Source organism: Lagopus leucura, unplaced genomic scaffold (assembly GCF_019238085.1).
Source record: "Lagopus leucura isolate 7727_CA_CO unplaced genomic scaffold, USGS_WTPT01 Super-Scaffold_100066, whole genome shotgun sequence".
In the NCBI taxonomy this organism is placed as follows: domain Eukaryota; kingdom Metazoa; phylum Chordata; class Aves; order Galliformes; family Phasianidae; genus Lagopus; species Lagopus leucura.
In genome coordinates this window covers 604486-624378 of record NW_024962310.1, presented here as the reverse complement: position 1 = coordinate 624378, position 19893 = coordinate 604486, and the positions used below count along the sequence as shown (strand labels likewise).

Here is a 19893-nt window from a genome sequence, read left to right as displayed (position 1 = left end):
TTGTCACATCCCTGTTGCAGGCACTTTTTCAGCCCTTTAGAACTTTGGTGTTCCCCTCCTGGAGCTCTCCTTAGGGCTGCCCCCAGTGTTTGGTGTCTGCTCTGCATCAAGACCAAACCCTGCCAGCCCTGAACATGGGGACAGCCCACCCCAAGTTACACAGTGTAGGTGAGGCTGCTCGAAACAGAGTCCTTTCTCCCAGCCCACCCTCAGGCACAGCCCCATCCCCAAATCCTGCTGCAACTGCTCTGCTGCTCTCCGTGCCCACCTCAGCTCTGCTCTTCGCTTGCAGCTTAGGGAAAGCAGCTGAATTTGGGGGCATCAGATGGGAGCAGAAGACAACAGTGAGAAAGACAATGGAAAAAAGGGTAGGATGGAGACCTGGAACCAGGAGAAGGCGTTAGAAATGGAGAGAGGAGAGACCTGAGAGTGGTGCTCACTCCTGCCCTCAAGACTGCCTCGGGAGCAGGCACCGAGCAGGACCCTGAGCCCGGGTTATGGGCTGCCAGGGGGAGGTGGAGGTGGGAGGGGGCGATACCGAAAACAGGAGCTCAGTGCATACAGGGCCATAAAGCGAGGAGGGGTGGGGGGCCCCCTCTTCCTCCCCACCTTCCTCTCCAGGGCTCTCGGTGCCAGGGAGGGGGGAGACAATGAGGCAGCAGGGCAGGGGACCCCTGGCTGCACTTCCTCCCCCCAGGCCGCCCTTCACACCGGTGAGGTGGCGGTGGACTCGCTGTACAAGCTCTCAGCGATGTCCCCACGTTGGATCTTCCGGAGAGCCACCAGGAGGGCATCGAGAGTGGCCGTCTCCTTGGCCGACCAGTCGGCCAGCAGCGCTCGGGCGGGAGATTCCTCCCGCATGAAGCAGTCTATGAGGTCCTCCTTGTAGCCCAGCTCCCCGGCCAGCTGCCGCCACGTCTCCTCCGCCGAGCTGCTCAGCAGTTTCTCCACTTCCTCCTGCTTGCTGGGCGGCAGGCTGGCATACAGGTTCCCGTCTCCCTTTGGTGCTGGGGAGGGCAAGCAATGGGGGAATGTGTTAAGGAGCTGTGATGCTGCGCACCCCTTCCACCCCGCAGCCCTCATCACCCTACCTGGTCCCTGCGTGCTCTGGTTGGGCGGCTGCTGGTCGTGCAAGCTCTGGCTGTCCACTGAAATGCCGCTGTCGCTGTGCAGCTTCTCCCCCTCCGGGGAAGGCGTCTGGTTCACAGGGCGGTTGTTGGCTCCCTGCTTGTTCTGCTTGCAGCTGTTCCACCTGCACAGAGAATGGTGGTGGCACTGTCACTGTCCCCCTGATCAGCAATCCCTTTGCTTGCACCTTTCCTTTTGGGAGTGGGTCCGTTGCTTTGTGCCCTGCTTGAGAGCATTTTCCCAAGGAGATGTGCATTTTTCATGCAACTTTTGGCTCAACCTCTGCAGCAGATGCACCAGCTTAAATCAGCTCTCCTTTTGCAGGTGCCCAGCTCCTGAACTTTGCAATGGACCAGGACCAAGCCCTCTTCTGCATGGACCCACACACACGTGCCTGTGCTCCTGGGGCACATAGGGCTGTATGCAGGTCCCCACGTGCATCACTGCACCCACATGATGGCACAGCTGTGGCTGCTGCCTTCCTATGGTCACACCCGTGCCTTAACACCTATACTGCTGCCTTCTCCTGGTCTGTGCACGTGATGATTTGTGCCCTCTGGGGCTGGAGCGGAGCCACCACTGAGTCCAGGGTAGTGACAGGGATTTGGATGGATGAGATCGGTTTGGGCAGCACACATGGAGCTCAGCAGATGCATGAGCCCAGGGATGAAGTCCTGGTTGAGAAGGGATGTGAGGGGCACTGACCCCCCTCGTGGTGCCCCCAGAGGTGCACAGAAAGCAGCCAAGCCAGTCCTGACCTGCAGGGCCAGGTGCACACCCTGGGATGAGCTGCTGACTATGATCGGATATGATGTGCATGAGCAGGGGGGCTGAGCAGGGGGTGTTTGTGATAAGGGTGTGGGAGGGCACAGCTTGCACCCCTATCCTGCTGCAATCTTCCCTTTCCTCCCCTGAGCTGCATTTTTGGGCATTTCAGCTCCTGCTCTCCTTCATTTTGCAGCACTCTTGCTGAGTGCTCCAAACTCAGGACCTCAAAGCAGGGGACACAGCCTGCTTCCCACTACCCACATCCCCACGGCGCTGCCCCAGCCCTTTACCTTTTGAAGGCAATGTAAGCCACCAGCCCCACCACCACGGCTGCCAGGATGGAGCAGTACACGGGGATGAGGTTATCAGCAGTGCCACGGCTCACGACAGGCTGCGAGCTGCCCATGACGGTGGTGACAATGTCTGCCAGGGTGGTGGCCATCCCCTCAGTGTTGAAGGGGTCCCTGGTGATTGACTCGGGGCTGTCAGAACCTGCCAGGGATGGAGTGTGCGTTGTCCAGCGTGGGTGAAGGTCTGTCAGGAGGGAAAAGGAATGACAAGAGTCGGCCATGTACCTGGTGGTGTCCTCCAGCGGCTCTGGCACAGCCCCTCGTTTTCATGCTTATCCTTGCAACCACCTCATCCCCAAGACCCCAGGAAGAACTGAAGCTGTTCCCAGATCCAGATGATGGCTGTGGTGCTGGGACATAGCTTTGAAGGCTTTTCTTTCCTTGCACTAGGTTTTCTCAAGTCCTTCCAGCAGAGGAAAATCATTGTCTCCTGTTGCTTATGGATATTCAGCCCAGCACAAGCAGCATTTATCCTTTCTGAGGTTTTGTATCAGGAGAGAAAAGCAGCTCTTCTCCCAGCTACACAAGCCTGCTGGTGAGCCTTGGGCTCCTGTCTCTGGTCCCAGAGAGCTGATGTTGGACATGGTCCCTCAGATGCTTCTGCAGCTGCTTCCCATCTACCCCACATGCAGGCAGAGCAGCTGCCTCTGCAGCTCACAAGGAGCCACGTCTGCCTGCATTCATCTGCTGCCAGCAGCACCAGAGCCGGGATTCAGGCCCTGGGAGGGAGGGACCTCACTCATCCCCTTCCCCTGTCCCCTGCCTGCTGGCACTGCCAGCCCAGCTCCATTGTGGGAGTAACCCTGTTCACACCCATACACCCGCACACAGATGTCTCATGGAGCAGATGTATCTTGTCTTGCACCACGATGTGTTCACCCGTGGCTGCCCAAACAGCCCCTCAATGCCTGCCTCCCTCAGCTCTCCCCATGCCCTCCTCCAGGGACTTCCCCTGTGCCCACTGTGAGTGCTGCAGGGCCATGTCCCTGCTCTGCCTCCTCAGAACTGTGCCATTTCCTTGCCCCCACCATGCCCCAACCACCTTTCCTGGGCACAGCCCGATTCCTGCTCTCAGCAGAGCCTATTCCTGCACAAATATACAGCCCTGATGCAACACCCAATCCAGTGCAACACCCAATTTGGCTCTTGCAGCCTCTGCTCTTGCATTCTGGACCCTCCAGCTCCGCCACAGCACATGGATCACGCTGTGCTCTGTCTGCTGGCTGTCCCAGGGTGGGAAGGAAGCCGTGGCATCTCCCAGTGCCACCCCCCAAGCCGGACCCCTCTGCCCTTTCAGAGCATCGCTCCAGTGGCGGCATGGCTGCATCCGGCGGGGCCCCGCTGGCAGCTAACAAAGCTCACCCTGTGCTCCTTGACTTATGGCTCCATTTACTCGACCCCACCAAGGGATCAGCCAAAGGGAGCTGCGCTGGCTGCCGTCTCACACTGTGAATCAGTAGCGGATGGGACAAAGCCCCTTTCTCTGTCACTGCACTCAGGGCAGGGAACTGCACTGCTGCTGCCAAGGAACAGCCAAGGAAGAACCCAGAGCCACCCCCCCTGAAAACCTCTCAAACAGCCCCCACCAGAGTCTGGGGGCTGCACAGAGTGGAGCAGAGGGGCTGCTATATTGAATGATGCAAAATCTCCTGCTGCTTCCCAGCTCTTTTGGAAGGCAGCAGCAGTTAATTCCCACGAGAAAGCCACGAGCTGTCAAATTCCCTTTTGATGAAGGCTCTGGTGGCTGCAAAAGCAGCATCAGAGCTGCTGAACCTCTTGGCTGAGCTCATTAGGAAGCTGCATAATGAAATGCCCAAGGGGACCTCAGCTGGACATGAGATCCTCTCTTCTCCACCACCCTTGGGGATCTGCACCCACCTCCCCATTGCAAAGGAGAAACTGTGGCACAGAGCACTACACCTGCTTGTGCTGGCACCATGAGACACAAAGAGCCCTGCTCTCCCCTCCAAGATGGAAAAAGGCAGCATTACCTCTGCACTCAGCATCGGAGGTGGCCGTGCACTCCTTCACCATCACCTCGTTCTCCTCACAGATGGTGCAGGGCAGGCAGGGATCCACGAAATTGGCCTCATCAGAGAAGGTGCCCTCAGGGCATTCCTCACAGACAGTGTCCTGTGTGTCCCGGCAGGGGAACATGAGGCCAAAGCCCACCTCACAGATGCTGCACTCCTTGCAGCTCCCGCTCAGCTCATTCTGGAAGTAGCCGTAGGCACAGCGGCAAACGGCGTCGTCTGACTCCACGCAGGGTGCAGACATGCTGTGCAGCCCCACGCACTGCGTGCAGGGCTTGCACGGTTCTGTGGCACTCACTGTGTCCGAGTAGGTCACACCTGGGGGGGGGACAGAGGGTGGGGTGAGGAAAGAGACCGTGGGGACATCCCCATCCCTGCTGGTCACATTGAACACCAGCGTTGGCTTCAGTGTTGCCCTCAGTTCCCATCCAGTCCAGGGGAGCTGGGTTTGTGCAGGAGCCACAACTCTTCAACATTTTCCTCCTTCTCTGAGATATAGGGTGTTTTTCCCTACTTAGCTCCCCAAAAAAACACCTAGCCCCTTCCAGCCCCAAGCATCTCTGCAGGCTCCTGCTGCCCTTTCCCTTCCCATGAACAGCATCCTCCTTTTTGTAGCAATTCCCCATGCTGAGCCATTGACTCAGGTCCCTTGAACTCCTGCAGCCTTCAGCACACCCAACCAGCTGTGACCATGTACTCAGTGCCTCATCCTATAGCATCCTCCCCATTCCCCATCCGTAGACACTCCCCATGGCCATGCTGGTACCCTACAGCCATTGCATCACAAAAGCTTTCTCCTCTTCATCCTTCCTGGTGGGGTCTCTTGGGGTATCACTGCCCTGTGCCCCTTCCTTGGCCTCGCAGGAAGCCAGGGAACACAGAAGGTGATGAGAACAGGAGGTTACAACACTAACTGCTGACTCCTCTGACCCTGGGGCTCTGGGCTCTCCAGTTTCACTGCGCAGGATTCACTTGGCCATGTAAATCAATCCTCTTCTGAAGCCCTCCAAGCTGCCCCCGCACTGCTGCCCTTCTGATCCCCAAGGTGCTTGGGCTATTTTTGTTTTATTTTTAACACAGGAAGCTGGGATTAGTGCCTGTCCTGGAGGGCACAGCTGGTCTCCCTGAACTGTGCGCTTCACAGCGGTTCCCCCACAGCCCACGATGCCAATCCCCACCTCCTCAATGGAGAAGGTATTGGGGGATCAAGTGCAACCTGTCTGCTAGCCCTGCTCTTGGAAAGGGCAACTACTCACACATCTGCCTTTAGATTAGAGGTGGCAATTTCCTCCAAGTGACAGTGGGGCTGTGCACCCACCCTGTGCCTGCAAAACTTTCTGCTGTGGCCTCCCAGCACCTTTGGTGGCCTCCAGCTTCCCTGAGTGTCCCACAGGAGACTGAGGATCCACACAGGGCTGCTCAGGTGCCTCACTTTTGGGACAGAGGGGAAAGGAGAGCCCTGAGACCCCTGTGAAGGGCTCCAAAGGACAAAGCAATGCACCCCAAAAAGACAGGGGAACAGCACTGAGATGGCATAGGGCTGAGAACAGCTTCCCAAAGCCATTCTCCAGTGGGGACAGAATCTTCTTACAGCAACCACCCCACACCTCAGCTACACCCCAAGTGTGCAAATGTGCCCAGACCAGCACACATAGGCAACAGCAAAGGGTGCAGGGGCAGAGATGCTCCGGGTCGACTGTCAGCGTGCACTGCACCCATTAACCTGGGCTCTTGGCTTGCATTATTCTGAATTATTGATAGATACCATTAGAGCAGGGAAGTGGCCAGGAAAGGCATACGGCTGAGTGGGCACATTTGCAGTGGCAGCAAGGTATCCGAGCTGAGCAATTACAGCTGAGATTCAAACAGGGCCCCCTCCCTCCTGCAGCAACAGAGGCTGGCGAAGGAGATAAATAAATCATGAGGCAGAAATCAGGAGGGGGGGGGGGGGGTGGCTGGCAAGGGTAGAGGGAAGGAAGAGGGGAAATCATAAAAAAAGCAAGTGGCCATTTGGTCTGATGGAGGGAACATCGCCTCCAGGCTTTGTCAGGGGAGGTGCTTTGATAGTAGGACATTTCTTGTGAAACAGTTTGAGCAGTGAGTTGAGAAGGCAGTGAATCGGGAAGAAGGCCAAGGCAAAGCCTCGGAGGCAGCCCAGGGTGGAGGTGGGGATGTCATGACCAAGGGCTACACCCTAATTCCTCCCTGCTGGCTCTGCTTGGTAACTGGGGCACTCTGTGGGAAGGAGCTGCACCCACAGCACCCAGGGAATCCCATGGAGGAGAAGGATGGGAGCAGCTCCACAAAAGATCCTGTCCCCTGGGATGCTCCAAGCTATCTCTCCTCCTAGAAATCTTGCCCTGAGCTCAGAGGAAAGCTGGGAACCCTCCTGCGTCACCTGCACCCCAGTGCCCACCCAGCATAAGCATCAGCATCTCCCCATCGTAGCACCTAGATGATAAGATGATAATCCTACTGGCATTAACAATGCATGACCACGACTGGGTCAGAGCTGAGGGTATAAAGCAGGAGAGTTTGCAGTGGAATTATCCCCATCTGTGGCTCTTCAACATGTATGCTTTTCCCTCTTGGTGCAATGGGGGAGCCAGGTCATCTCCTTGGTGCTGCTTCCCATCAGAGTGGTAGGGGCTTGGTCCTGTCCTGGGGTTTATGCTGTGCTGTCAGGACAGCCCCACTGTGCAGTGGGGTGAGAAGGGGGGGTGCTGTATTTTGGAGGCCCCCAGGTAAAGGATGAAAGGGCTATGAGGCATTTGGAGGGCTCAAAGGGGAAATAGAGGCACAGGAGTTACAGGGAGCAGCAAAACCAAGCAAAGCACAAAGTGCAATGCTGAGAGTCTTTGCTCCTGGCTGCTGTCATCACTGCAGGGGTGGAGAAAGGAGCCTGATGCTTTCCAGCTCAGCTCCCTGACCCAACAGATCTGGTGCCAGGGGTTAACCCTGCTGCAAGAATGCAACTGTTGGGGCAGGACAGAGCAAGCTGGTACGCAAACCAGAATAGCAGCATTCACAAAGCTACCAACAGCCATGACTTAACTGATTCACCCAGGTCCTGCTCTCCCCCATAATCTCTGCATCCTCCAGGGAGTGTAACCCTGGTGTGCAATGCAACCCTTCCATGCCCTCTGGATTTGCTGCCCTGCATCCTGAGAGCTGGGCTGGGGCCAGGAACAGCGAGCAAACCTGCCCCAAGGTTGCAACCAGGGGGATGCAGCTCGGAGGGCAAGCGCTGCTCATTGATTTTGCAGAAAGGCAGAGGTATTTTTAGCACTGCTCTGACACTGCTCTGTGCTGGTGCTGCTCAGGTTATAGGGCTTCTCCCCCCCCCTGCTCTCTGACTCTTTTTACTTCCCCTACAATGGTGCTCTGCCAATTCTGCCTTTCAAATCAGAGCTCGGCTGGCACAGATCCCCCTACAAATATTTGTCCCCAGGTCTTCAAAGAGCTTGCAGCAGTAAATTTGCAGGGTAGATCGTTTTCTGCCTATCATGGCATTGTTTAAGCAGTAATAGCTGGACCACTTCATCTGCAAGCATTTAACCAGCTCTCCTGCGCAAAGCTCCGGCCGACATTTATGAAGCATTTGACATAGGCAATGTGCCTGGAGTCAGCCAGCAGAAAGCTCCCCGCCTCTCTTGGGGACTCGTGATTTGCTTCTCTCCCCTCCAACTTGCTTTTATTTCGCAGCCTTTACAAGGTAAAAGTAGCAATAGTACAGGTGGCTCCTGAGATATCCCCATGGCTGGGTTGGAAAGCAGTGTGGGGAGAGGAAAATCCAGGAGGCAATTGCAAGCGAGGAGCCATCCATGCAATGGAGGAACTGGAAGGGAATCTGATGCCTGGCACCAATGGGTCCCCAAACAGGGAGAGCTGCTGGGCAGGCATTGGGAAAATACTGGAAACAATGCTGAGGTTTGGGGCTCTGTGCAATGGGAAAATGGAACCCAGTGACACAAAGCGCATCCACACAATGGATGTCCATAGGACAGACACACAGGTGCCCACTCGTGTTCCCCAAAAGCCCCCATGTATCACTACTCACTGTCCAGGCAGGGCTCACAGACGGTCTGGTTGACCCCACAGGGCTGCACAACACCCTCGCCCAGGTTGCAGGCTTTGCAGCACTCACCACTCGTTGTGTACATCTCGGTCAAGCACTTTTCCTTGGAGCCCCAGGTGGGTCCCTGGGAGAAAAAACAGCATGGAGATGATTCTTGTTACAGGAATTGCAACGATGGGCAGAGAGAGATGTTGCATCCAGGGAGGGTTGTGCTGTGGGGTGGAATTCAATGTCTGGGCTAAAGGGGAGGCTGTGTGTTAGGTATAGGGTTTGAGAGAAAGGGGAGGTAAATGACTTTCCTATGCAAAGCTTACTCATTTGCAAAGCTTCTGCTAAGTAGTGCTGATTGAAGGAAGCAATGACAGCCCTTGGTCTGGGCTTGTGGGTCTTAGGGGGATGCTGGCTTTTCTGTAGGGTTACAGCCTTACATCCCATCACAGAAGTCGTTTTCTCTATGGATGCTGTGCTGTCACAGCCCTCCCCTGCCTGGGAAAAGCTGCCAGCCCAAGTGAAGGGTTCAGAGGGCTAAGGTCCCATTTCTGCACTGGGATCAGAAATCAGCCCCCTCGGTGGAAATGAAGACTTTGACAGGAGCGCAGAGAGCTTCAGCTGTCTGACAGGAATAAGTGTACTAGCTTATAAAACCTGTCATCACATATGGAAGCAATAAATGTGCCATGACCAGTGCGGTTAGAACCTCTGCACATCCACTTTGTAACATGGGGAGCAGAGATGGCCATTCCACAGAGCACTCCTTGGCCAGGGGTGATGTGTGGGGCTGGCTTTGCTCCTCCTGCTCACAGTCAGGAGGGTCGGGAGTTTCCTCGTGCGGCAGCTGGGATGAGTTTGTATGGAAGGAGGACGGGGCAGATGGTGTCAGGGCAGATGGTGCTGTTGGGCTGCGGGTCGGACACACTGAGAATGAGGCAGTGAGGAGGCAGGGCAGTGCTCAGAGCTGGGGCCACCCGAAGGGACAGCAGCAACAGCGGTGCTGTGACCATCCAGGTTCGGTTCTATGCGCTCGCTCTCGGGGCGATGGTGCTCGATGGGGAGGCTGCTGTCGGGGATGTGCTCCTTTCGGGAGGACTGTCCCTTTGCCACCAAGATGAGGCTGATTTTGGGGGGGGGGGGGAAGAATTCTCCCGGCAGCAGAGGAGCTCCCAGTCCCCGTGCATCTGGACTCCTCGTCAGCCGTTTGGCCGCCGCTCTGCACAATGCGCTGTTATGAACTCATGGACGCATCAGCCGGCATAAGCCGGCCCGGCCCGAGACAATGGAGCGCCAATTATAGGCATCTGAATGACAAAGTGCTCCAATTACCCTTCGCTTGGAAGCGTGTGCCTTCCTTCAGCGCCGCTTTGCCAGCCCGGCTTGGCACCGATCCCCAGCTGCACGGGTAGGATGCTTGGCACTGGGGGACCCACCCAGCACCCTCAAATAACTGCTGGAAAATGGGCTTGGGGATGAGCAAAGAGCTCGCTCTGCAATAGGGACAGCTCTAGGCAGCAGCGATGCCCGTTGCAGAGAGTGGAGCTGGAGCTCAACCCGTTGCTTCCTTTTCCCCAGCACCTGCAGCGTGTCCCCCTGCTCGGGAAGGTTTGGGGAAGCGGGGAGCATCCGAACTTGGCTATAAATAGTGTTGGAAAGGCCGCAGCGGTGCAGCTGGGGCCGCAGCAGCCAGCTCTCCCACGCCGCCCGCGCCTGAGGCAGCTGCAAAGCAACCCCACAGGGACAGAACCCGGCTGCGCTGCTTCCTCTGTGCCAAACCGGACCGGACCCCCCCAGCCCCGACCTCCCCCCAGCTGTCCATCGCTCCACGGTCCCCTCCTCGTAGGGCTGTTCTACCCTCCGCGTTTCTAAACGACCAGCACCTTCCAGCCCCAGATGCTGAACCCCCCCCCCTCCCCACGCCTACGTTTCCCCTTCTGCATCTCGAGCGCCGAAACATCCATAAAGATTAACACGCTTATAAGAGGGGCACATGGTCTGCATTAGCCCGCTGAAATGTGCATGTTATTAACACAACTCCCGTTGACAAAGCCACAGGTATTAACACCATAAAGCATTTTGACAGCTGGACTGAGGGGGGGAGAAGGAAGGGGGACGCGCTGAGGGTGCGAGCAACACCTTTGAAAGCTTTTAATTGCTTTTGGAGTAGTTTTGGCGTTCCCCTGCCCTACAGGGGGTGGCGTTGGAAGAAGATGTGCGCAGCACAGCAGCATCATCTCCCAAACCCTGGCAAGGAAATCTGTGCTGCTCCGAAATGGGGAACGGCAGCAATGCTGCAGCTGGAGACGGGCCCAGCAGCAAGCCTGGATCCGAACGGCCCGCGAGGCTGACAGACGGGTTCTGTGTATTTTGGAGGGGCACCCTGTCTAGAAAAGGCCAAAGCTCTGGATCCCTACACTTCCCAAACTTTGGGCAGTGGGAGAAGCCACATCTGAGCTGTGTGGGTCCTGCAAAGCTCTGCCTCCCCCCCTAACTCAGCTTCAGTCTGAGCAGCACAGGTAACGTGCCATGGAAATGGGGTGTTGGGGGTACAGCCACAGCTGTGAGGCACGTTTGACCTGTCCTGCTCAAGGCTCGGAGGAGCAGTGGGTTTCCAACTACTGCAGATCTCTATGGGGCTGGGTGGGCTCGGCAGGTGCAATCCTAGGGGCAGCTCAGACCTGAGGGGTTGGCTGCAGGATATGGGGGACACCAAACCCAGCTTGGAGCCATGAGCCATCCATACTGCTCTCCCCCTCAGTCTCCACATGAACCTGCTGAAGCAGCAGCTTTAACGCCCTGCCCCAGAGCTTCCTGCTGCCCACTGAGCCCTCTGGGACCCCACAGATCCTCCTGCAGCAAAAGCCCCATTTCTGCCCCGGGTGGCTCAGTGCATCCCCACATCCCCTGCTCTGTGTGTCTCCTTCTTCTCTGGTCCCCCTTATCCCTAAGTTTTATCTCCGGCACAGGCTGAGGCTGTGCCCATCCCGGTTTTGCCCTTCACATTGAGCAGTGAGTTTGGAGCCAGGAAGGGAAGGTCTGTGAGAGTTTTTGAAGGTGTGGGGTTCGGGAGGTGGGGGCACAGAGCTGGGGCTGCTTTCTTCCCATAACCTCTTGTGGGGAAAAAAGGGGCAGCAGAGCCCAGCTCGGTGCCAGCAGGACGCGAGGGGCTGCACGAGAAATCCCTATGGTGTCCATCCCTATGGTGTCCCCACCACCACCACCACCACCACCCATCTCCCCACTCCTCTCCCTCTGCACCCAAACCTTCTGGGACGCTCCATCCCCATACAATTGGCACTCCCACTTGCCGATACCCTTGGGACCTTGCAAGCAGAACCCCACAATCCCGTGGCACCCCTCCGTCCCACCCCCACCCGGTGCCAGCGGGACCGGGGCAGCCCGTGCTCTCCCTACCCACTCCCCTCTGGATCCGGCCCCCCTGGGCTCAGCCCGCAGCCCCGCACTCACCGCCTGCAGCAGGAGCAGCAGCAGCGGTACGAACCCGGCCATGGTGCGCCGGGGCCGCCTCGCATCCCCCGGGCTGCCCTCCCTCTGCCGCCCGCCGCCTCGGCAGCACCAGAAAAGGGCTGCAAGTCCCTCCTCCTCCTCCTCTCCGCCCCTGGAGCATCACGGCGAGCAGCCGAGCCAGCACCCTCCTCTGTCGGTACACAAAGCCCGGACCCCTCCCCAGCACCCACCTCCCCCCCACGAAACGCTTTCGGCTGCATTTGGTCTCAGTCCAGCCGTCCCCTCCACCCTTCAATGATTCGCGTCCATCTCTCCCCACACACTCTTCCCTGCTGTCTGTCTGCCTGTCCGTCGCTCACACACCCACGTCCATCCATCTCTGCACACTTCGCTCCAGCCGTCCACCAGCACCGTCCTCACGATGGGTTTGCAAATGGGTTCGTTAATTAGAAGAACAGAGCGAGGCTCCGGGCTGTGGCTGGGATGGGGTGACCAGATCCCCTCTGGCTGCACGGCCAAGGGACAATATCCAGCAGGTGACACCCCCAGCACCCAAACTCAGCACTGTCACAGCAATCCCAGCCACAGAGAGAATTTCCCTTTGTCACTGCAAGAGAGGCTGCAGTGCCCAGAGCCACCTGCTTCTGTTTGTAGTTCCACCCGCAGGTGCAAAACAACACATTGACATCCTTCCTCTCCTACAGCCCCAACATGTGCTGCTCCCCTGCATTTCACTTTACTACAGAGCTGCTCTGTCCCCATCCTGCCCAGCCCCAGCCCCATGCTTGTGAGCTCAGCTGCGTGTCAGGGAGTGGAGCTGGAAATGTCACGGCCTTTCCCCAGCTCGGTTTGGCTCCTGCCTTGGTGTGTCAGCACCAAAAACTCTCTTTGTAAGGTTTGCTGGAAAAAAAGAATGCAGCCAGTTTTGTGTGGCTTTGGTGAGAAGGTTTGCTGGAAGCTGCTCAGAAATGCTGGCGCCGGGGTTGGGAGGAATGAAGGATTCCTTCACCCCCTGCTCACGTCACTCTGCCCCCAGTGCTTTCACCTAGCATAGGATGGAGCAGTGGTGTCTGTGGGTCTGTCTGTGCCACCCTGCTGCTGCCCATCTCTCAGCTTCACTGTGTTGGGATCACAGCATTATCCTGTAGGCAGACACAAGCTGGATTCCCTCTCGAGCAGCGAGCTCCTAACCTTAGTGACTCTACAAGTCTACAATCTGTGATGCTTGCGTGGTTGGCAGCTCCTGGCCCGCTGTATAACCAATAGATATATAGGTGTTATAATTAAGAAATACACAAGAGTTTGGCTAAGCAGGTTATTACACCAAAAAAAGAATAGATAGAGGGCTTATACCCTTATCCAGGGTTCATTGGAAAACTCCAAAAGGAGGTATCTCCAGAAAGAGATCCTTCCCCACTCCTAAATGGTTCTAGGAGAGGTGCAGCCAGGCTCCATCCCTTCCAGCAGCACAGGTGAATTGCTTTCACTTGTGCTCCCAGGGCTGACTCATTGCTCACCTAAGTTGATCAATCAGAGTTTCAGGCTGGGATCAGCAGTTCCCATACACCCGCTCACACCGTGCTGTGGGAAGCTGGGACTGGGGCTTTGAGGAAAGTCCCTCTTTAAATAAGATTAACCCGAAGCCAAAGCTGCTGTTTGTCCTCTGATGCAGTGACATGGGAACACGTGTGAGCCACATGGTGGTGGGTTCAGGGCCAGCTGGGGACAGGGCAGCATGCACAGAGCCTGGATGTGGGGGTGGGGACACGGGGATGGGATGGCTGCCACCCACCATGAGGCAAGCATTGCCCTTTTCAATGCTTGGATGATTGGAAATGGGGCAAAGCTTGTGGACATCTGGCAAAGCCAGGCACAGTGGGGGGAGCAGCCTGGGTCTTATAACTCCAATTGCCTTTGCTGTTCTGCTGCAGTGAGCTGAGGGGAAGCTGAGCTGCTGCCATGGGTCCATTTCATCCATTCACAGAATTGTAGGGGTTGGAAGGGACCTCCAGAGATCATTGAGTCCAACCCCCCTGCCAAAGCAGGTTTCCTCCACCCCAGGCTGTGGCCTTTCCCCGTGGGATGCACTGCCGTGCTGCAGCACTCCCCTGGAGGGGGGATGACAGGAGGAACTCTCTCAAGTCCCAGAGCAGAGCTCGGGTGTTTTATGATGCTCAGACACCACCATGAGTGTCACCCCAAGAAAAACCTCACCGCAGTGATGCAAAGCAGAGACGGACGGACAGAGACGGCCGCTCAGATGGGCTGCATCTGCACGGGGCCGGGCAGGCAGCCAGCACAAGTAAGTGGAAACTGCTGCTCCATCCCAACCCTTGTGGCTCCTTTGGTTAAAGCACTCCTAGAGCTTTATGTTAACCCCCACCTCATGCTTTTTTTTTTCTCCCCCAGAAAGGTTGTGGCCCTTTCCTGGCTCTGTGCAATGACAAAAGGCCTCTTAAAAGTCTGCTGTCACCTCTCAGAATTAAAACAAAGGCTCTGCATTTGCTCAGAGATCATCCTCAGGGCTGCTAGCACTGAAGCTAGCATTGGCTGTTGCCCTGCAAATCCCAACCCCAACCAAGAGGTCTGCCCACCCTCAACCAGCTCCCTGTGCCACAGCACGGCCAGCCATGCCCTGGGGCAGCTCCTGGCCATTGAGGGGGGCTGAAATTGTGGCTCAGTGATGCTCCAGGTCCTCCTGAGCCACAGTGAGATACGCTGCAGTGACACCATGCTTGCCTCCAGCAATGCTGGTTGGTGAGAGCAGGTTGGAGAACGGAGAGCAGCCCATCTGCCTGTAAAAGGGCAAAAAGGGGCTTCTGGATTTGCTGCTGGCTCCTGACCGCATTTTGGGCTGGGAGGTCATACACAGAGGATTCACTGCTGGGGGAGCACCGTGGGGTTCCCTGGGTTGGCTGGGCTCATCCTTATTTGTGAATGTGAGCATCAAGGAATGGGGCTGAGAGCAGAGGTGAGGAGCAAGCAGGGAGGGCTCCTGAGGGGAAGCATCATTCCTGGGAGAGACAGCTGTGCCCCATGGGCCTTCCCCCACTGGAGCAGGGAGGTTTAATTAGCAAAAGCCCAATTACAGCTCAGCAAAACACCGCATCCAGTCCCTCCCAAGGACACAGCGCCCGTCTCGCTCTATCCTTATCTTCCTTCAGGCTCATCCAGGTCTGCCCCCATGCGCTTTGCAAAGACCAAAGGTCTCCAAGCTATGTTTTCCGACCCTCCCACCACCCTACAAGGACTCCTGGAAACAGCACAAACACAGAAGTTCAGAGCAAATTCCTGCCTTCAAACTTCTTATCGGTTTCGCTAAAAAGCGTTGGGAATTAGTTTCCCAACAAAGACAGCAACACAGTAATGCCACATTATAAATAAAGATGAATAGATAATACACGTTGGGAAAATATCACCGTGCTGCCCTGGGGCTGAGAGAGTGAATAAAGGGCTACAGAGAAAAGCACGGGTGGGATGTGGTGCTGCAGTGTTATGAGGTGGGCTTCCAGGGCTGGAAATAAGGCTGGGGGCTGTGCTGTGCACTGTGATGAGGGCCAAGGCCAACTCTGGAGAGCAGGAAGGGAGAAGGGATGAGTGGAAGCTGAAGGCTCCCTCTGGTTCTCCATGCAGTCAATGGGATTTGGGCATGTAGAAGCTTTTAGGGCTTTTGAGCACAGCAGGGTTCTCACTCCCATCCCCTGCCAGGTGCTGTTGCAGCCCCAAACCCATCTGCTCTGCACTGAGGGGGTGGTGGGGAGCAATGGGGGGAACAGATCCATCCCCAGCTGTGGTTTAGGGACTGCTGATCATTGCCCCAGGTGAGGTGCAGGAGCACTGGGCTGCTGCAGGCTTGGGCAGCAGCATTTTACCATTCAGGGGAAAACTGCTCTCTTGATTTAGAAAGCCAGGGAGGGACTGCCTGTAAAACCTTCCCCTTTTTCCTTATGTGGGGGTTACACACAGGCTGCAGAATGTGTGGGGTGCTGTAAAACCCAGAGCCTGTGCTGGGTAGGCTTATTCCTATGGGCAGTTATTCCTATGGTATGGGACTCAGATGGTGATTTTGGGGTTGATTTCACCTATTCAGCCATTCCCAATTGGGCTGGGGGTAAAAGATCCCACAGTCTCAGAGTGATCTCTTTGCACTGCCGTACCCTTTGGTGTTGGGGTACAGATGGGAATCACACAGAGATCCGTGCTGGGGGAGATGCACAGCAGTGAGGAGAGTGGAGGGCATGGGGGAGATGGGGGGTTTATGGTAAGGGGGTGCATGGCATGGGGCCATGGGGCTGCCCTGCTGCTGTGCTTTGATTTGGGCTCCTGATAGGAGATCTTGGCTCTTGGGTGTCCTTGATGAAACCATGGGGTCAGAGTGATGGGGCTGTGTTTGGGTGTCTGTCATGGGGCAAAGGCTCTGAGCACCCTGAATGCAGGGCTCTGAGCCAGGAGGGTTCACATCCCACCCATAAGGGAAGGCAACGGAGGGATGCAACATTCCCCAAACTCACACAAACCTGATTTCCATTACTATCAAAGTGTCCCAACCTGGTTTTGATTACCCTCCTTGATTTCCATGCCTGTAATTTCTCCTAATGCCTCTCTCCAACCGTTCCCCCGCTCTTGTTCAGCTGTTAATCTCCAGCCCCAAGCTCTCCTTTCCTTCCTTTTCCCCATCCTTTTTGTGCCATCCATCACTGTGCACAGAGGGGGGGGGGGTCACAGTGCTGCGGGGACGAACCTCGGGTTCCTTATAAGGACAGCCCAAAGGAATCTCCCATCAGCAGAGCCCACGCTGTCCAGGAAATTCAATCCTTCCTCGGGATGGAGCAATGGCAAAATCGTGAGATGGTAAAAATAGAGCCGTGGTTTCCCTCCCTGAGAAAGCAAAGCAGTTGTGCACAATTTACAATAACACTCAGAGCCAGGCAGGGGGGGAGAAAATCGCTCCTCGTGGTGCATATAATAAAGGACATAAATATGTCTGCAGCAGCAACATTATCAATATTTTTCTGCTTAAGTTATGGATTAGTTCCACATGCCAGGGGCAGGGCTGGCTTTCTTCTCACCAGCCTGGCTTTTGGGAACTGATTGATTCACTTTTGTTGCTGATGGATCAAGAATTTTGCTATTAGGAGGAAATGAATGTCAAATCCTTCATGGCATCGATGAGGATGGAGCAGGGCAGGCGGGAGGAGCAGAGTGAGGCAGGATGGGGCTTCTTTCCCTTTCCCTCTTCTCCTTCTCTTCTGCTCCTCTCCTCTCCTTTCCCTTCTCCTTTCCTTCTCATTTCCTTTCCCTCTCCCGTTCCTTCCCCTTCCTTCCCTTTCTCCTCTCCCATCCCCTTTCCTTTCCCCTTCCACATCCCCCTACTTCATTTCAAAGTAGATATTTATTTTAATTCCTTCTGTACTCAGACTATTATAGAATGCTTTCCAAACTGTTCAGCAGCATGCACGTAGCCCAGACAGGATCCAGAGGCAGTTCTGCCCCCCTCTTCCCCTTTTCTATCATCACAACGAGCCCAATTCAAAACATTGCAACATTGCCAACTCTGCTGTGCCCCAGTTTCCCCATGTGTAAAGCAGTGGAGCTGATCCCTGCCTCTCACAGGTATTTGGGAAGCCAAGCTGCTTTCTTGCCACGTGCTCAGGGATGCTGGCACTGATTCTATTACTTGGTAAAACTAGAACTGCCAGTCCACAGCTCAGAGTGTTTTGTGCTCTGCCAGTCTCAGGGCTGTTGCCTGTCTCCATATCAATGCCATGGGGACAGGGATGCGCAGCAACCCCCACCCACCTCAAACTCACCCACTTTGCCTTCCTTCATCCAAATACCAAAAACCCAGCAAGCCTCCGGGCAGCAAAACTGACCCATGGAGAGCACTGACAGCGCTGTGCTGCTGCTCCTTCCTTCTTGCAGCTGTCAGGAAGCAGCCCAGACATCCACCTGGGGCTGCTATTCCCATTTTTCTCCCTTTGCTGCCGCACTCAGGACCCCACCCCACTGTGCCCACCTGCACTCCCCCACCCCAACTCTCTCTCCCAACAGCAAGATCCATCACCACACCTGCCCTGCTGCCCATCTCTCATCCTGCATCCCGGTCACTGGCCCTGTAGGGCATTAAATTCACTTTGTTTCCCATTTCTCCCCTCTCTGTGCATTTCTGGCCCAGTCCCGTGACATCTGCAGTGAGCAGGGGGTGTAGGTTTGGGGCAGGGGTTGGAGCAGGGGGGGTTTTCCCGTTCAGTAGAGCAGCTGCAATGCCCCAACCCCATTTATTTTCCTTCTTGCTGGTGCTCCTCAGGTTTTGCTGAAGTGCTTTTACACTGCTGTGCAATTCCCAAAAACAAATTTGCCATCCTGCTCCTCCCTCCATCCAACTCCATGGAGCCCCCCCCCAATGGGAGCACCTCCTCCTGCGTCAGGAATCCCATCTCCCAGGGATGAAAGCAGATTTTCCTCTGAGCTTTCCTCAAATCTGGGATATGAGTTCCCTCACTCCTTTCCCCCAAAATCAGGGTACAGTGGGATGCAGCAGCTGGGAGCAACCTGAGCATCTCACAGAGCATCCCAGCTCCTCCAAGTACCGCTGGAATGGAGCACTGCATCATCCTTCACCTCTCCAGGCTTTCTCCAATCCTTTAATTAGGATAATAAACTCCATCAGATTACAGATTCCTAATGAACTCAGCTAAAGCACTGCATGTGATGGATGCTGCCCTGTTGTAACGTCTCACGGATGCAGGGCTAACCTACAAGGAGCTCAAGTAGAATTTATGTACACATATGATTTATATTTCTTCCTTTTTGCCCCCAAATTGCACAGTGCACAGGACTGGAAGGGGAGCACAGAGTGCCCTTGGTATCAGGCAGTCCCTGTGCCCTGTGGTTTTGATTAAAATGCAAAACAGCCAGTGGAAAACAAAGAGAGCCATGGAGCTGGGTTTGTTTAACCGGGATAATGATGCTGTTGATGATGTCAGCAAACTGGGGGGTCTCGAGTGACCCCCGACGGCCCCGTTCCTCTGATTGCTGTGTGGTTCCTCCAGACCTGTCCCGCTGATGGATGAGCCCTTCCCATTGCCTTCAGCAAGGGCAAAAGGTGATGCCTGTGCCTCCCCTTGAGATTTGGGGTGACTTTGGGGCTTTTTGGAGCCAGGCTGGGGGCTATGAGGTGGGGGCAGCTCTGGCTGCAGGGTCTCTCCAGCACCAGAACTGCTTTACATCAATGCCCCCCAGAGCTCACTGTTGAGGGTCTGCCTTGGGTAATCTGGGGGTTCACACCTCAATTTGACTCCTAGCAGAGATAGTGCAAGGGATAAACCATAAAGGATGGAAGCAGAGATTGCAAATGAAGCCCCGAGCTGATGCTTGGAGGTACTGTCCCTATGGCAACTGCTTTCAGCGCCCCATCCGCAGGGTCCGCACCATTCATCTCCTTTTGTGTGCATCTGTGCACAAAAGAGGGACAGGGAACCTCCCAGAAAGGGTATATGGGAGCTGGGGGGGCTTTGAGGGGAGGAGGGAAAGGGAGGGATTTGCCTGCAAAGCTGTGGGGGCCCAGCTGTGACCCCCTCCTCCCACATACTGGGGTGTCAGATGGCCAGATCCCAGACCCCCAAATGCTTTCTTCCACCTCCAGCACCCCCAGGTTTAGGGAACAGCTTGGGGAGCTTTCAGTCTTTGTGTCACTTGGTTGAGACCCTTTTCTATGCTTTTTCTTCCAATTTGGAGGGTGCTGTTATAGCCCCCACCCAGTGATCTCAGCATGGCCCAGATGGGAATCCCCACAGCACAGTCTAGCTGGGCTGAGTTAAGGGCTTGACAGTGGGTGGGTGAAAGGAAGCGATGCTGGAAGGGCAAAGGCATTGCTCTTGGTAGAAGAGCAGAACTTGTGCTGCTTATGAGTGAGTTTTCATGGTATTATTGGAGTGTTGCTCCTGCTTGAGCCTCTTAGAAAGCCTACAGGCTCTATCTTTTTGCAAGCACTGCAAGTTGGAGGCCCAGAGCGATCGTGGCCCTTCCCAGGGCTCGGCTGGATGCATTAACCAGGAGTGGTGTGGTTGGGGGAAAT

At 55.7% G+C, this 19893-nt stretch overlaps 1 protein-coding gene across 1 annotated transcript; it reads right to left on the bottom strand.

Annotated features, from left to right (window-relative positions):
- Positions 1–294: 294 nt before the first annotated feature.
- Positions 295–11890, bottom strand: NGFR (nerve growth factor receptor). Its single transcript, XM_042886959.1, has 6 exons — positions 11817–11890; positions 8340–8481; positions 4238–4597; positions 2187–2430; positions 1092–1252; positions 295–1007 (listed from the first exon to the last, which is right to left on the bottom strand). The coding sequence occupies exons 1-6, from the start codon at positions 11856–11858 to the stop codon at positions 706–708; spliced, it is 1251 nt and encodes a 416-aa protein (XP_042742893.1). The 5' UTR covers positions 11859–11890; the 3' UTR covers positions 295–705.
- Between the last annotated feature and the right edge of the window lie 8003 nt (positions 11891–19893).